The sequence below is a fragment of the Haliotis asinina genome, chromosome 3 (genome assembly GCF_037392515.1).
Source record: "Haliotis asinina isolate JCU_RB_2024 chromosome 3, JCU_Hal_asi_v2, whole genome shotgun sequence".
Lineage (NCBI taxonomy): Eukaryota > Metazoa > Mollusca > Gastropoda > Lepetellida > Haliotidae > Haliotis > Haliotis asinina.
This window is the reverse complement of record NC_090282.1, coordinates 74,439,145-74,458,790: the sequence shown is the minus strand read 5'-3', so window position 1 is coordinate 74,458,790 and position 19,646 is coordinate 74,439,145. Positions and strand designations below refer to the sequence as shown.

Below are 19,646 nucleotides of genomic sequence, written 5' to 3'. Positions count from 1 at the left end.
TTGTTTTTCAGTATTACTACATCATGCAGCAGCCCATGCTGTAAGCAATGGTTGCATTTGCTACACATTCATTTGGTTGGGTTTTCATTCTGACTGCATATCTTTCATGATAGCAATGAATAGTTTAAAAGACAAAGATTAATTTCTAATACAGCTTATATATAAATATGTAAGATTTGCCCAGCCATGAATAGGTACAGGGGTAACTTACTACACCCAAATCCTCCTTTGTACATGTTGGAATCATGATACACGACATATCATGGCTGTCTGACTCTTCTTTTCCAGAAAGTCATTATCTGGCTGTATGGGTTCCAGGTTCTTCTGAAGGAAGTGTTACACATATCTCTGACAAATAATCACTTGATCAGTTTTAGACACCATCAATCCATCTCCTAGCTGTTAGTATGGGTTTCCATGGCAATGGTGAACACTGCTTATTAGGGGTATAGACCACTGAGGCGCCTATCAATGTACTGCAAGTAGTCATAGACAAATGGCAACACTCCAATTACTCACTAACATTGTGGACATCGACACATAACATGAGTGAGACTGATATTATTGGTTAAATGTGTGTATAAGATGATATTTATCATTAGCTCAATACATTGTCAAGAAAACACTTCACTGTTTGTTTTTATCGAAAATAAACTTTGTCCATGACCTTTTTATGACTGTATTCTTTATATTCATGTCACTCTAGAATCATTACGTGTAATGTTAACTACAGACAAAGCATTTGTGCCTTGAAGAGATCATATGTATTAGAAGACTTCTGCTATTATTAAAATTCCAACAATTAAAGACATTACACATGACATTACCATACTGACAGCCCTACATTTGTAAACACATTACAGATGACATTACCTTACTGACACCTCACATCTATGAACACATTCCAGATGACATTACCTTACTGACACCCCACATCTATGAACACATTACAGATGTCATTACCTTACTGACACCCCACATCCATGAACACATTACAGATGACATTGCCTTACTGACACCCTACATATATGAACACATTAAAGATGACACTAACTTACTGACGCCCTACATCTATGAACACATTACAGAGGACACTAACTTACTGACACCCTACATATCTGAACACATTAATAGAAGACATTCCCTTACTGACTCCCTTTCATGTGTGAACACATTACAGATGACACTAACTTACTGACACCCTACATCTATGAACACATTACAGATGACATTACCTGCTTGACACCCTACATCTATGAACACATTACAGATGACATTACCTTACTGACACCCCACATCTATGAACACATTCCAGATGACATTACCTCACTGACACCCCACATCTATGAACACATTACAGATGACATTACCTCACTGACACCCTACATATATGAACACATTACAGAGGACACTAACTTACTGACACCCTACATCTATGAACACATTACATATGACATTACCTCACTGACACCCTACATCTATGAACACATTACAGATGACACTAACTTTCTGACACCCCACATCTATGAACACATTACAGATGACATTACCTGCTTGACACCCTACATCTATGAACACATTACAGATGACATTACCTTACTGACACCCTACATCTATGAACCCATTACTGATGACATTACCTCACTGACACCCTACATCTATGAACACATTACATATGACATTACCTCACTGACACCCTACATCTATGAACACATTACAGATGACACTAACTTTCTGACACCCCACATCTATGAACACATTACAGATGACACTAACTTACTGACACCCTACATCTATGAACACATTACAGATGACATTACCTGCTTGACACCCTACATTCCAGATGACATTACCTTACTGACACCCCACATCTATGAACACATTACATATGACACTAACTTACTGACACCCTACATCTATGAACACATTAAAGATGACATTACCTTACTGACACCCCACATCTATGAACACATTCCAGATGACATTACCTCACTGACACCCCACATCTATGAACACATTACAGATGACATTACCTCACTGACACCCTACATATATGAACACATTACAGAGGACACTAACTTACTGACACCCTACATCTATGAACACATTACAGATGACACTAACTTACTGACACCCTACATCTATGAACACATTAAAGATGACATTACCTCACTGACACCCCACATCTATGAACACATTACAGATGACATTACCTCACTGACACCCTACATATATGAACACATTACAGAGGACACTAACTTACTGACACCCCACATCTATGAACACATTACAGATGACACTAACTTACTGACACCCTACATATATGAACACATTACAGAGGACACTAACTTACTGACACCCTACATCTATGAACACATTACAGATGACATTACCTTACTGACACCCTACATCTATGAACACATTACAGATGACATTACCTCACTGACACCCTACATATATGAACACATTACAGAGGACACTAACTTACTGACACCCCACATCTATGAACACATTACAGAGGACACTAACTTACTGACACCCTACATATATGAACACATTACAGAGGACACTAACTTACTGACACCCTACATCTATGAACACATTACAGAGGACACTAACTTACTGACACCCTACATATCTGAACACATTAATAGAAGACATTCCCTTACTGACTCCCTTTCATGTGTGAACACATTACAGATGACATTACCATACTGACACCCCTACTTCTATACACCTCTGAGCACAGTTCAACAGAGACTTTCACAAGAAGAGCTTATACACCTACACACACAGTTTTGCGTGTGATCTTTCCTTACAATTATCTAATGCTCCTATGACATTCGGGCAGCCATTTTCCCAATTAAGACACCTCTAACATAGAGGCTGATGCCCAGTAATTTCATCACCTACATTATACCCAGACATGCCAGTGGATTCTGACTACACCATTCCATCCCAATTAAGTAGCATCCGTCTATGCCAAGCACTTGTTTAACTGCCCAATTTTATTTACAATTTGTAGAGCTACATGCCATCGATTGTCCAGCTGCCGTGGGAGGGAATACACAGCACTTGTGACAGCAGTGAAAACAATGGTATTTTCTACCAAGATTGGTTGGAGAATTTTAAGTCTTTTTATCGATGATTCCTGCCCTCCCAGGCAGCTACTGAGTCTCTTTTTAGCTGTCATGGCAATTTCAAGCCCTTGCCAAACAACTCAGTATGAAAGGCAAAAAAACTTTCTTTGAACTATTGGGAGGCACGTCAATATTATAATGATGTAATATTGAACAATGTGTTTACAATGCACCTCAATATGTCATATCACATCGCAGATCAATACTTCTGGAGAAATTAATATGTTTTCTAGATAAATAATTGTTGCTGCCAGGCATGAAGCAAAGTCTCTTTTTTGTTTCCATTAAAATACAAACACATGAACTACAATTTGGATGTCACTTTTTTTAAGGAATGACAAGAAGCTGCTTTTTCCCTGCCAAAAAGGAAGACTTCAACATTTGTTTGTTGTGTAATGCTTACTCAGCAATATTCAAGCTATAGTGGAGGTCAGCATTAGTTTGGTTGATGGAGGTAGGAAAGTACAATCAGTGTGCACTCTGTCTGTGCAAAGGATGCCCCTAAACAATCAGTCACATAAAACCTTAAGAAACAAGAAAGCAACAAAAGCCCTGCCCATTCTATTACCAGACGAGGAAACGCTTTCTAAGTTAATCAAATACTATGAAATCAAATGTAACTTTCATAATGAAAAATTTCAATAATTTGACAATGAAAAATGATTTTGTATTAATGACTTGACAGAAAATGAGGCAATTCCATGCTTGAAATGTGATAGTCAAGTGATGATATCAATTTTTGTGAACTGCCAGTTTCAGACATGTTAAGTAACTATAAAATACAAAAAAAGCAACTGGCATCAGGTGATCAGACTCGCTGACTTGGTTGACAGATGTCATCAGTTCCCAGTTGTGCAGATCGATGCTTATGCTGTTGATCACTGGATTGTCTGGTCCAGACTTGATTATTTACAGACCACCAACATATAACTGGGATGTTGCTGATTGCAGCGTAAGACACTCACTCACTCACTCAAGAGATGATGATGCTGCGTCAGTTGAACATACAGTAGGTGGCCGTAAGTGAGTCATCATTCATTCCCATCGACTTCCACGATAATTAACTCTAGCAAGAATAATTTTCAAAAAGTTTTGGTCAAATAGCTTTTAATACTGATCATCTGAGGAGTCATCTCGGCTACAAACACATAATTTCCATTCAATTATACAATGACTTAAAAAAATGAATGTAACTATTTAAACAACCTCTAAAAAACATACCAATCAGGATTAACATGTCTTGTCTATGGGACAGATTAAAAGCTGTGCTTATATATGGTGCTTAATCAGCTGTCATTCGATAACTAATAAACAGAAATATGACACAAAATTATGTAGCCTACACGTAACTGAGGATGATTTCCAAGATGTATGTAAAATATCAAAATAAAATGACTTCTACACAATTTCTGAAAATTATTCCCGCAAGAGTTGATCAAGATGTAAGTCTATGGAAATTTCACTAATGATGACTCAATCATGTCCAACCACTGTACAAAATTATCTCTAACCTTAGTTGTGGGGGATTATTCCTCATAAATTCACAAATATCAAGATTCTTTTGCCATCTTGAAATTCTACAGGCAAAACGCAAGAGATGAAGCCAAACAAACCTTTACATCTCTACCTCTGCTGAATGCAGACAACACACATGGATAACAGAGCTGGCTTGCTAAAAAGAAAATCATTCTGTCATTAATCAGTATTTAGTGGCCACTCCATCAACTATCAGATAATATTCTCCTGAGTGCCACTATCAAACAAGGGAGCTGATATCATAGCATTTCATTTCTCATTAATGGCTGCATGTAAGCTCATGGTGCATGGACTGATACGTTGTGACCCATGATATGACTGTGTTTTAACAAGAAAATGGAGTTATTGATGTGACTGTAGATTTGTAGATTGAGGCTTGATTTTACAGTAGTAAATGTACTAACTCACCTAATAAAAGTCTATACAAGGTGCTGATTAATGCATGTTTTCTGAAAGTCCCGGAGGACAGATATATACACCCTGCATTACATGTAATGATGGATGGTTGACAAGGTATTAAAGGATGAGATGGTGTCTATTATTTTTCATATTGAAATAATTTGTGTCATTGACACCACTGACATTTATGATGAGAGTATGTGCCACAGTCCGAATGGTTGACCAACAATATCATTATAGCAGGGATGATCTGTTGTTTGGAAATACATGATTTGAAAAATATCAAATGTTCAAGTGGCACTGGACCAGTGCCATTTTTCATTTATTTATTTTTTCATCAATTTAATTTTATTTACCAAATAAGTATAGCAGAACAGCTACAGCATGAAATCATTTTTTCTGATTTAATGGCATAAAAGCTATGTCGTATGGTACTGAGATCATCGTGTGAGTAATCTTCTCCTACTTTTGCTTCTAATTTCATGAACTGATCATGATCATAATGATATAATTATGATCATGATGATGTGCCTATGTATAAAATATGCTGTATAAAATATGCTGTACTTCTGTTTACAGCAAAATCCTAAATTAAGATGTGTATTTGTTTTACCAAATCTTTTATAAATGTAATATTTGCAGTCACAAAATTTATATGTGCATTGTACATTTTTTTGCTTTATTTTGTGCATACAAACTTTCAAACTCACAATTATTCTTTGACAATGTAAACCATGGCAACAAATGATTGTAGACACTGTCAAATCAAGATCCCAAAACCAAATTCATAAATTGCTAAAAGGACATTTAAAGATATGTTTTAAAAACATTTCCTAATTGTTTTCAGAACTTCTTTCGGATTGCTTTGACAAAACAAATCTCTGCAATGCAACTGTTTCACACATTAAGAATGTATAGCTGCAATTCCTTCAAAATTAGAGCTACCTACTAGAATAAATATCTCCCTATAAACACAATAAGTACAAGTTATAGTATTAGTTGTGGAACTGAATTTTAGTCACACAATCTTTGTTTGTCATTCCATTTTTTTTCATCTTTCACTGGAATGATTGCAATTTACTTTGTTGCCGGTTTGGGGGTTTGTCAAATGCGGAAAACTACTTCAGGTCATCAAGTTTAAAAGATCAGGGCACAGTCAGAAGTTTGTAAACTCATCACAAAAAAATCATTTTACAGAACCAGATCTTAATACTGCTACATGGAGTTCAAAATTTTCAAAGAGAGTCAGAAGCATGCAAACAAGAGAGAGTAAGAGTACAACAGAACATTTACTATCTTTCCAGAAAAAAGCTGTACCCTTTTGGAGACATTTGACTTCAGTTATCAAAACAAGACTAAATGGGCATAGCTGAATACAAATAAAAGTCTCTTATCCTGAAACTGTGATCAATTTAAAACAATCCCGATTCGAATAATGACTGATTCTGTGCACACAGTATCAGTGAAACAATTAATCATGTTGTCAAAATGTCACCTGTACCAAAGCTCAATTTAATATCATCCACTGTAACATATGTTGTCATGGTGACTTGATATTAAAAAAAATCAATGCCATTTACTGGAAATTGAGAATATCATTATGCTGCTTGAATACCTGGAAGTCAGATTCGCAGGTAACTATTGTGAAGGTGACCTCTACAAGGTATGGTAAAAACCACTGATGTCAATAAATGGCTACTGATGGTGGTTAGTACCCAAGTTCATTTACCAATTAGAACAATCAATACTTTCCACTACATAAAAGATTTGTGTTGTGTGGTCTCCTCAAAGGGGAGATTGATCTCATGTAATGATGTGATGTTCACTCGTATCTTCATATAAACAGTAGCGGTCTTCAGGGAAAACTTGGGCGATGGATTCACATCAGTTCCGTAGGAAAATATGTTTTGATCACCCAGAAAACTTATTTAAAGGATTTATATATGTGCATGCCATTAAAAAACTTATAATTTCTAGTGTTTAATGGTTCAAATTTTGTAAAAGAAACAAATATATTTCCCATTCATAAGCCAAATGGGTTTTTTACAAAAAGTTTCTAACGCATTTTCATGTACATTGCTTATCCTATAGAAACCCACAACATACTTTTAAAAGTTCAACTCTCAGCGACATCAGTCTGTATTTGATAGAGATGCAGCAAGTCACAGAACTACAGGAGACCATGTTACCATCTTCTGTGCCATTTGCCTACAAATCTCAAGAAGCATCTTGTTTTGTAATACAGATGAGAGCTATGGGTCATTAACCTGTGGTCAACAAGCATTCCAGAGGTTTTAATTCACCGCTTAAGTGGACACAAATAAATATTACATCATTTTAAATATGTCCTCTTGTGCAGCTGGAGAAGAGGAACTTGGTTTTGTCTTGCAACATACAGCATTTAAAATTCACAATCTCGTCTGCGTTTTTCTTATGAGCATTGAGGATAGAACGAAATCATTACCACTGGTCTTACATACTAGCATCAGTCGTTCCGTCGTTTGTTTGTTCATTCGTTCTAAATATTGCTCAAGTACAGTCATTGTTGGGTTCATGTAGAAATACAGTGAATTGAATTAATCTGATTCAGCTAAGTATTTTGTGATTTCAATACTATTGGAAGCATTACATATTGTCTGAGACCGTTAACAACTGAGCTATGATAGGTCCAGTATTTCATTTCATATTAACACAACCATTATTTCCTGTTTTGCAATTATTTCTCTCTTCACTGCTGTTGCTTTTTAATTCTTTCACAATTTTCATATTTTTTTATACATCTTGTTATTTTGTATACTAATTACTACAACAGCTGAAAACTGTGATGAGTTTTTTTCTCGATGCTGGCAGGTGTTTACCCATGCCGGCTGCCCTACGAGTCCCAGAAACTGTAATGTGAAGGTTTTGAATAAGAGGTGAAAATCCCTGAGTGAGTGAGTGAGTTGAGTTTGATGCCACACTCAGCAATATTCAAGCTATATGGCGGCGGTCTGTAAATAATCAAGTCTGGACCAGACAATCCAGTAATCAACAGCATAAGCATCAATATGCACAAATGGGAACCGATGACATGTGTCATCCAAGTCAGCAAGTCTGACCACCCGATCCTGTTAGTTGCCTCTTATGACAAGCACAGTCGCCTTTTATGGCAAGCATGGGTTCCCAAAGGCTCATTCTACCCTGGACCTTCACGGGTGGTGAAAATCGGGGTGTCTTAATGGAAACCAGTGTTGTGTTCTTCATGTCTGTCTGGATCTTTATAATGCTGAATTTGTTGGAAACAAAAGTTTGCTCAATAAATTATTTGCATAGACTTACAAATTGGATACATATTGAAAGCAATATTTTGTGTTTGGAAAGACCATGCCTGGGCTTGATGCCAGTGAATCCACCACTTTCAGGCCATCTTAAAATGATGATCACTTAGAGAATGACATTATCTAACGTACAAGGATTTGCCATTTTTAGATCTGGCACTGAAAAAGGTGCAAAAGGTATTGCTTATATTACAACAATCATATGATTGAGTTTCAACCCTAAACCTTGCACACCCTAAACCATGATGTTTACAGCAAAACTTTGACTTCAGAACAAAAGTGACTTCCAACTTACCTGTTTGAGTAAAGTGTCTGTACTTGCCACCTTGTTCATGGAGGTCTTCTTTGTACAGGTTTTGACAAATCGTTCAATCCTTTCGTTGAATTTCATGAACACCACATAGGCAACATATAAGAGAAACAAAATGAGAGCCTCCCACCAATCAATCACGTCATCCACAAAAAATCCAATTAACAGTATAAGGTCAATACTGTAGAAGCTGACATCTCGAAACAAAGGCCACCAAGTCAATGTCAACAGTTGTTTACTAAACACTGCACACATCCCAATAACAAAAAGAATATTAAAAACAGCAGATCCCACTATAGTACCAATACCGACGTTACTCTTCGCCAGAAAAACACCAATGACACTTGTGAAAAATTCTGGAGCACTTCCACCTGCCGCCATGAATGTAGCCCCTGCGACATCTTCCGAGATGTCATACTTCTCTATAATGACTCCCAAAGCAGGCACAAAGAATTCATCACAGACAATTGCAAGAGCCACAAACATGTAAATCATGCCAAACACATGAAGGATGATAGCGCCATGACGCATCTGTTCCACTGAGAAGACTGGAGGGGGGTATATTCCTTCATCTTTTGTTGAGTTATCTGACAATAGATGTCGATGTATGAAAAGATGGTTGGTATCGGAGTAAGGAATAGGTTCATCATACTTTGAGAAAGACTCTGGATTCCGGACGGACACATAGTTCACTGACAAATAGCCAATGAGGAACACGCCAAGGATAAACACAAGGCGGTACCCCCGGGTCTTACGGGACATGTACTTCTTCAGCTGAAGAAACGACATGGCTTTTGTCTCTGTTTGTAGCTACGGTCCTCTCGAAGATATTGTTTTCAATCTGATCTGTTTCATCTTTAATGAGTGTCAGAAAACTGTTCTAGAAAACAATGTACCATTGCTTCTACCATTACTCTCTCACAATCTCTTGTCAACACTTGCAGACTTGAAATCTGAAAAAAAGAAAATACACTGTTAGTTGGACGGATCATTTAGAAACAAACTGGCAAAAATCATAGAGTTGAAACAATGTGAAATGCATCACTCAGTTATATGGTACTCAGATCATATGGTAATATTTTGAAAGTATTTCTTTGAAATATGTTATATTCAATTTAGCATGAATACATATTCAAACGACACAAACAAAGTCAGCTAAATCAGAATCAAACAAACAAAAACAAGAAAATCATCAAAATTTTTCAAATATAAAAGAAAATGATCAAACTTTGATAAATTTACCAGAAAACATAGACAAAAGACATAACTCTTTAACACACTAAATCATGTAAACAACAATAAACGAAAAAAAGTTCAAATGCTCCATTTTGAAAAAGCTATGACAATCCACTTTGAAATCCCTGTGACAATCCACCATCTTAAGAACGCATTCCAGTTGTGCCACACATACTCGGAACACAAGCACTTGACAGTATCCATCTAGCAGGACTGTCAACACTCAAGAACATATCCATAAACACTATGATGACCCATTCCTGTCAACACCAACATGAACAAGTCCTGCAGTCAGTATTACCTGACAATTTTTTCCACAATGTACACTAGCCATGAGTAACATCATCACCTCCAATGCTGTCATGATGTTGGCAGGTAAAGCAATAACTGGCATGAAATCCAATACATTCACCATCAATTAGCACCCAGTCATTGCAGACAATCTGATTGGATGAACGAAATGTGATGAAACGCATGTTCATTGGATGAAATTAATGTTGCATATGGAGACGTAAACAAGCATAACGGCGTTAATTGAAAAAATATTCTTGTTTAAATTCCATGGTAACCGGAGTATGCAGAAGGATTGGTAATTTAGAAGGATTGTTGTGGTGATTGTCACATGAAAGCTGGCATACATTCAATGTCAATGGTGGTATATTGATTGGGAGCTGTCACCATGGTTGCTCTCCAGCTCTGCTCATAAATAAACAAGTACAGTCTAAGATATAGATCTTCGCCAAGTTGGATTCTGGGGCTGGAACCATTTAAATGTTACTTTAAAAATATATTTTATGATTTAAGAATGTTTAAAATCTAATAACCATTTTTGAAACTTTGTACTTCTCATGAATGAGGAGTCAGTTTACTTCGGTTCTGGTTGTGCAGTTTCAAGGAAAAGTGTTTTATTAAAATGCTCATTTTCAAAATACATATGCAATAGAAAATAATACATTTTCTTGCATATGTTTATCAAAAACTAGTACTAATCAGAATAAATAAACCCATGTTATCATTTTAAACAAATCTGGACAAAACGAAAACAATAAGATGCGAGAAAGCAAGTTTATCACCATCTTTGATTTCAGACTGAAATTATCCTAAGGAGCTAAATCATTTTGTGATATTTTTTCAGATTCTGAAATTTGTAGTGACTTTGACTGCCAGTGCTATGACATGTACATCCGACTCAGATATGAACAAACATCAAACTAAATGTGCTTTCCTCCTTGAAGATCTGTTTCCTTATGAATCAGAGTCTCTGTTAGGATTGACAATGTCAAAAGAAGGTTGCAGTATTTGCTTCAGAGGTCAAACTAAAGCTTCATATATGTCAATAACCTGATATACTACCCACTTACAGCCAATTCCCCTCTGCTGAATTGTACAACTAAACTAGAAACAGGTTCCTGTTTTGATGTAAGGAAAAGGATTTGCAGACACAAAACACTACACGAAAATTGTTTGACTTCATCTTTCCAAAGTTTAAAATTCCCTTTTTGGCTGACCCATATTAAATGAGCTCCAGTTTTTAAATTGTGTGAGTCGCAGTTCTTAAGGTACAATCAATCATGTTTTGTAAACAATTTCAAAGTTTTGTCTATCATGCTTGCTCAAATGTAATATTCCAGCTTTATGGCAATGGTTTGTAAATAATCAAGTCTGGACAATCCAGTGATCAACAGCATGAACATCGCTATGCACATTTGGGAACTGATGACATGTGCCTCCCGATCCAGTTAGTCGCCTCTTACGACAAGCAGAGTTGCCTTCATGGCAAGCATGGGTTGCTGAAGGCCTATTCTATATCAGACCTCCATGGGTCCCAGTAAAGCTGTCAAGGTAGTACACATGTGGAGGACATTTCTAAGTTAGACACATCAGTGCCATATCCATACATGTGCCTTGACATGTGTTCGTAATCATTTCACAACAACATTTACAAAAGAAATTGTTTCTAAAGCAAAGTTACTCGATCTATATTGCCAAATGATTTAAATTTGAAACTTCATAAACAAAATTTTCAAATAGTTAAAAATACTTTATATTTCTTTGTTTTCTAAGTCTTGTAAATGTTCTCTCTCTTGCTGAATGAGGATGTAGATGAAAAGCACATAAGTATGGATGAACCTAGTTTCAGATCAACAGCACTGTAAGTGGTATGTTAAAAACAATAACACTTTAATCAAAACTAGATGAACTAGAAACCCAGCCCTAAAACCTAAGTTAAACTTGGCAATATTTTGACATATAATCAATTCATTTTACAGTAAATCTTAAAGAAGCAAACATAGTGATTCCCTATGACAAATTTGGCAGGTGACGAAATCCTACAATGGGACAAGCATGGTCAGTACTGGTCACTTAATTGACTATTAAAATTAATTGGCTATTTAAATCTCCCACTGAAAAAGTCAAGAAAAAAAGAAAGTAAAATTTTCATTTGACAGATCTTTTACAACCACTTTGTTTGAAATCCCAATAGAGTAATTAAATACAATATACCTATTATTCTCATTTATGACCAATGACTAAATATCAATAATACCATGAGGGCATATTAAAAACTAAAGTTGATTACATAAAATACAAGCAGAAATTCATTGATCTGGTAATGGTAAAATAACGAGAGGACGTTACTTTTGGAATCAACAGAATCTCAAGACTAAACTATGCTAGGTTTTATGTGTAACATCTCTACAACTTTGCACAGTGACCCATAGTTACAGCAGTTTTAGTTGGTTAAACTATGTTTACAACAGCTGATGATTTCCCACCTGAATATGAACGTCAACATTCGCGTGATGTTCTCTTAATGACTAATAATTAAAAAAATTATAGTAGACACACTAAACCCACAGCTCAGGTTCCTGTGCGTCATACTTCTATTTAAAGAAAATAATAATTCCATATTGAATATATAATTAAATCTGAACAATAATTACACAGTTTGCACAAAACGCAAACCACACATGTCTAACAACATAAAATTTATAATCAAACCAACCAAGGTGTGGCTAAAATAACATGTTAATGAGCATTTGAGGTAGTTGTCAAGGCACCCACTTCCTAAGGAGAAGAGACGGTGAGAATCTATAGCACTTATCTACAATCTAAAACAGACTGCGACAGTTATTGAGAAGTGGAATAGCCTGACATAATCAGCTGGGATTTAAGTAATTAGATTGAGTAAATATTTGATGCCCTCCTCTTTGTTTCAGTGTTCGGGGAGTGTGCAAATCTGATCAAATAATTCAGTAATGAACCCTGGTTGAGGAAGACAAGCAATTAGTAAAGGTAACAAATGGGGCAGACAGACTTGTTTGTTCCATGCAATTGGAAATCTGGCCTGCAGACTGGTTTCTAAACTTGCTCATGTGAATGTGCTGGGTGTCACCTACACATTGCTGCTTTCTGTCCTGTCCATTTTGAAAAGATGCATATCAATTTTTTTGGAGGGAGCATTTTGCCTTTTAGTGTGTATTTTATCGTCATTCAATTTCTCTATTGGAGAAGAGATACCACATGTTTCAGCTCTCTAATAAAGTGTCACAATTCATTGTGCACAGTTGCCTCCCTCAGTGGATACACTCAATGATCATGGGTTTGCTTCACCGTGACTGTTTGTTTTTAGATTTGTCAGCACAATTCCTGGACTAATGTGCTTCACAAAAGTGGTGAATGCCTGAGACCTTCATCACTTAAGACTTTCTTCCCATATCAGGATAGAGGCTATGACGTAAAACAATTTACAACCGTTCAACTCAGCCCTGAATAAAACTCAGTCAAACTCATAGCTTTCACAAATGAGTGAGTGAGTATGGTTCTACACCACTTTTAGCAATATTCCAACAATCGAACCAGGATTTTCTGCATGAGCGAACACACTAACCACTAGGCTACTCCCCCACCCCTCTTTCATGAGTGTGAAGGTAGATCAACATCCATTATGATTGCCTCATTCAAAGAAACTCTGAACTAAACTCTGGATAGCATTTCCCGGGAATACTATTTACACACGGTGAAGGAAGTTACCATGCTTACAGGGACACCAAAGTTCCATTAAATATGTTGTGAATTACGAAAAGGAGAGTGTAAGTGATAGAGCTTGCTTCAATCAACAAAAAAATATTGGACAAGATCACTGAGGTTAACAAAATGATCTTGAAGCATGTTGGAGAGAGTGTAACCATAGGCAGTCAGAAATCACATCTTGGTTAGCAAGATGATCTTGAAGCATTTTGGAGAGAAAGTAACCATAGGCAGTCAGAAATCACATCTTGGTTAACAAGATGATCTCAAATCGAAGCATTATGTGGGGAGCTCAACCGTTGGCATTCAGAAATTTAAGTCGAAGGACACTGTTGCACTTTTTCAAATACCCGCTGTTGAATGTACATAGCTATCAATCATAAAGATCTCCCCATCAATACCATGACAGCAGCACTGCAAGACCTTCTCTGACAGAGGAGACAGGATATTGGACTCGGGGATGAAGGAAATTAGCAATCATCATCACAGAAAGAAGGAGATGGCTGTTTTTACGCACCCACCGATTAACAAGCATAATTATCAGTGCTGCTGATGACAGCTGACTGAGTATCATGGTAACAGCATATCACGTGTATGACCGCACTACACAACATGTCTATGTTAGGAAACTGACATCACATTTCACGTAAGAGGTGAGACATGTGTCACTTTGTTCTCTGTCGGTAATGAACTTACATTTAAAATCTGATGTAAAATGCACGTACTCGATCACAGTATTGTATGTAGTTTGGACCAAAAGCCATTTTCTGAACACAACTAATGTCTGTTTGATTTCATGATACAGGGGACATTGCAAAATATGACTCAAATAAGCAAAGCACTCTTCCAAAATGTCAACCTGATGACCACATACTTCCGTTATATTGTCTAATTCCAGACAGTCATTGTCTTAACATTTTCAAAATCCCCAAACTATGTAACCAAGTCATATGAGACTTATTTGTCATTATTTACTCTGCATTCTTAATTTTTATCACTACTACAGAGTACAGCGTCTTGTCATTTATTTTATTCCTCTTTGTCACTTCCACTAATTACTGTATATGACATTTATGACCTTTATTGACTGTGTCGGTCATCACACTAACTGTAGAAGGAAGTGTCCATTGTTGAATCTTGCCTGTCCATTGTTGTTAAAAAATGTATATACAGATATGCTCACATCAATACTGATAAACCATGGAGTCCAGTATTTTGACTGTTTAGGGACGACCATGAGCAGGATTATGCTGCTCACAGGAAAGGCTCTGAGGTTAAGCTGAAAGTTCGTTCCCCTCATTCATGTATACTTGTTTGTCATGTCTTTAGGAACCATCTAAAGAAGTTAAACTCAACTATGCCTTTGTCTTCATCAACGTCTTTGTTCACGTTCATCTTGTCAAAGTACTGTTACGTATAATTCTCTGGTAAATCCCCGTCAACCATAATAGAGGAGTCTTGATGATGACCTGTTGAATGTATGACAACTGATGACTACTTTGACCACAAAGAAAAAAAAATCTCAACTTGTGATTGGTGCAAATGCGAGCTGCTGAATGTCAGCTTTCCCTTGTGAGGTGAGTCGCTGATGATCTTTCGTAAACAATTGGTTGTTAGCAGCACGGTCATATTGTCTTACTCAGGAGAGCCACTGTCCAAAAATTAGTAAATACCAAAAACTATTTGGAAAAGTCATGTGAGAGTTAAGTGTGATTATTGTCAGGGTGTCAGCCACCCTGCTCCACTTTGTCACTTTAAAACCAAACCAGTTTTTATAATTTCATTAGTTATGGTATGTGATATTTATGGCGTCAGTTGGTCATCCCCCATGGCTGTATCTGTCATCACATCAACTGTACAAGGAAGTGCTATTGTTTCTCTATCTGCCCATTGTTGAGTCTTTGCCTGTTCATCGTTGTCAAAAACTGAATAGTATGCTCACATCTATATCGTAAAAGTGGAGCCTGGTATTCCAACTTTCTGCGTAGGAATGACCCCCAAGCCATTTGTTGGAAACACCCTGGGGTTGAGCTGGAAATTTCATGTATTCTTGAATGTGTAGAACCAGCTAAAGAAGTTTGAACTCAACTATACCTTGTCTTCATCAACACACACTTTGTCTTAATTATGAGCTAATTCCCCTACCGACTGTCTTAATGTCTTAATTGTGAGCTAATTCCCATTGACCATTTTACCATGTGTTGACTGCACACTCCATAACTGACATTACGGATATCACTGTGGTTCTGCTGTGAGTGAGTAGGTTTATACACCACTTTTAGCAATATTCCAGCAGTATCATGACAGGGAACACCAGAAATGGGCGTCACACATGCATCATGTGGGGAATTGAACCTGACAAGTGAATGCCTTAATCATTAGGCTATCTCACCGTCCTAGCTCTGCGGTGAAGAACTGATATCAACCGATCTTCAGAACATGTACATTCCCTCAATAAGTAACTAGTATGATAGCATGACACTAAAGTGATATTGCAGACATGATAGCTCTCACAGTTTACTGCCATGTTGTTGATGTTACCAACCCATCCTTGAGGCTGCTTTGTCACATGCATTCTCATTGGTCCATTGGTAATTTCATGGCATATCAATTCAAGGGCAGGTAACTGCTGATTGCAAGAACAATGGGCATTAATCCAGGGTGAGTGCAGGTTTACCAAACTATGGAGGATGCATCTGCCTCACAACCAAACTTCCCTTCTCAAATAACTTTCCTCATACAGAGGATGTAAAAGTGACAAATGCTGCTCTGTGTGCTCTCTTTGTCTATGTTGTCAAACACACATTCAACATTGTTCAACATTTGTCATACAAAGTAACTTCACAGGGGTTACCACAACATTTCATCATAAAATATATGAAGAGAAATAAAATGCATCCTGCATTAAAAAGAACAGATGTTGTTGTTAGATTTCTGTGTCCTTTAAGTGAGCAAACTGTCAAATATGGCTGTGATAGGAAAGACAGAATTGACAGATTGCAAATGGGTTTGCAAAACCAATTAACACAGGTCTGTCTCATAGTGTGTGTAACTCACAATTTTCCCTTCTGGCTAGTCCTTTCTTCCTTTCTACCATTCTAAATCCATGAATAAGCAAGTCTAGATTTTCCCTGGTTATGAATCGCCATGCTCATTCAAGTGTTCCTTTTCCATTACACAGGAGTTTTTCTTTCTGGCAAATACTATTTCCACAGTCTAAGAGTTAGTCCATCATGAACACAATTATTTTTCTGATGGACAGAGAACCATAACTGCAAAATCTGGCTTGACACAACATCAATTCCAGTTATAACTAAAGGAGATAACTCTGCCAAGCAATTATTCCACTTCAGGCCACAACTGCTGTTTTGAGTGCTACATTCAACACTTTGTTGCCCCTAGACACTGATGTGATAAATTGTAAACATCTTGTTCAGAAAACCTGCTTCCAATAAAGCACACAAAAAAGAACCTGCTGAAAAACAGATCGAAGCAGGAAACAATGCAGGACATCTGATATTATTGGAGTATTTTTCATGCATGTTTGAATGTTTTCATGCAGACGACACAACTCTTCAATTATTAATGCAAACCTGAAATACTTGAACACAATGTTCCAAACATGTTGTCTCAACCACGACAAGCAAATGGTGCATGCATCAGTTGGATGACAAAGAAATCTGTTTTTCATTAAATCCATTCAGAGGTTATGATTCCAGGATATGAACAAAATAGCTGGCATCACAGACCTTGGAGAAAGTTCACATGCCAAAACTTCCACAGCATAAACATATGGTCCATGGACAACAGTTTCCTAGCCAGTCTTAGTAAATTCTACAATGTATGAACCCTGACATGAGTAAATGTATTGAAATAAACAATGACATGAAACAGTGTTCATCTTAAAGAGAAGAAAAGTCATTTACATGACAGACACTCTAACCTTTTGGGCTTGACATATTTGACACTATTTTAAGTAGTAACTGGACTAAATAAATGCTATATCTTCCAAAACTGCATTCACTTATTACTTATGTGAGATCAAATGATGTCTCCTAGGAAATATCACAGTAGATTTTGCCCTGACAATGCTATGACATCATGATCTTGATGACATCACAATGCTATGACATCATGATCTTGATGACATCACAATGCTATAACACTGCTGCACTACAAGTCTAATGGCAGCACCATGTTTAGAAATGTCATGAAAACTAATGAAGAGTGATATTTGATGAAAAATATAATCTCAACCAAGTATCTTCTGATATAAATATATCAACACTCATTGATAAAAAAAAAGATCCTTGACAAGCCTCCGACATTTGTGACTTTATCAACTCTTGGTGATATATTTGATATCACAAAACACTCGGGTGAATTCTCAAGTTAAAATACACATAGAAAATTTCCAATTATGCATTGAAAAATAATTGTCGTGGACCAAATGTGCAATTAAAATGTGAGATACGCAATATTTACGTAGATTCTGAGTAGGTATGACATAAGGCAGTACATGTCTGCTAGTAGTAAACATACTCAGTGACATATACTTAGCTAAGTAAAATCACTGAAACCTCCACATATCTGAAAGCAATGGGTAAAGGAATATGAAGTGAAAGGGCATTCATAATACCCATTCCCAAACAATACAGTTGATACAGCACTCACAGGAACTAAATCCTACCTGGAGCTCTGTATGGTGTAACAGTGCTGGCTCATAGCCCATACCTGTTGTTTCCTCAGACCAGGCCTACCCCTTCCGTTGTCTCCCATTTGTTACACATGCCAGTTGTTACACACTCTGATATTGCCAGTTGTTACACAGTCAGGTTGGGATTTAATTACTGCTATAATGGACTAGCCCAAACTGCTCAGTACGAGGATTTATAATAAAGCAGCTTTTATATCAGATAGATTGAAGGGAACAAGAGCACGATATTTTCATGTATTTTTCACTGAAGAAATATTTGTTTAATTAAAAATGTGTTTATAATTAGCATTTAATATCTACATTCAGTTGTTTTTATCTTGAGATGACCTTTGCTTCTAAAGACAGCTGTGTTACCTCAGTCATGCTGAGAATACATCATTTACAATATACGACACGTCGTGACCCCTGCACATGGCTGTTATACAAACAGTAGAGTATCTCACATTGCAGAGAGGCAGATCACAAGTTCTTTGTGAAGGATTCCTCTACAACATGTCGACAGCACAACAGACATGTTCCATGCAAGGTTCAGATAGACTTTGAACTTGCAGCTATCCAAGCCGTGGAAGCTGAGTTTCCTAATGCCGAGATCAAAAGATGTTTATTTCATTTAACTCTAGCCGTATGCTGCAAGACACAAAACTTGGGAGTTCCAATGCACCTATGGAGCCACCACCAGACCAGAGGACAGTATAGTAACAGTTATCTCAAGGGCTTCCACAACACACTAAACCGGACCTTGCCATACGACCATCTGAACATTTATAGGTTGATCACTGTCATCTGCAAGATCGAGTCTGCAGACCGAGTCAAGCTGTCTCGGATCATCTTCGGTGCAGCTCCTCATACCAGAAAGTCAGTATACAAGGAGTTGGAAAACAGAACACAGAGACTTGAAGGGCCAACCAGTCTGTAGTACCAGGACACCACTTGACTTCCTTGATGCCATCGGACATTTG

At 37.0% G+C, this 19,646-nt stretch overlaps 1 protein-coding gene and 1 long non-coding RNA gene across 2 annotated transcripts in view; both read right to left on the bottom strand.

The window, feature by feature from the left end:
• Positions 1-10,327, bottom strand: part of LOC137278447 (sodium/potassium/calcium exchanger 1-like) — a 35,970-nt gene extending 25,643 nt beyond the window's left edge. The window contains exons 1-2 of the mRNA XM_067810777.1: positions 10,240-10,327; positions 8,688-9,655 (exon numbers count right to left, since the gene is read on the bottom strand). Of these exons, the coding sequence (XP_067666878.1) occupies positions 8,688-9,491 (804 nt within the window). The 5' untranslated portion in view covers positions 9,492-9,655; positions 10,240-10,327. The remainder of the gene's footprint in view (positions 1-8,687; positions 9,656-10,239) is intronic.
• LOC137278448 (uncharacterized) overlaps positions 1-19,646 on the bottom strand; it is a 106,045-nt gene that overhangs the window by 33,572 nt on the left and 52,827 nt on the right. The gene's annotated exons all lie outside the window — the stretch shown is intronic.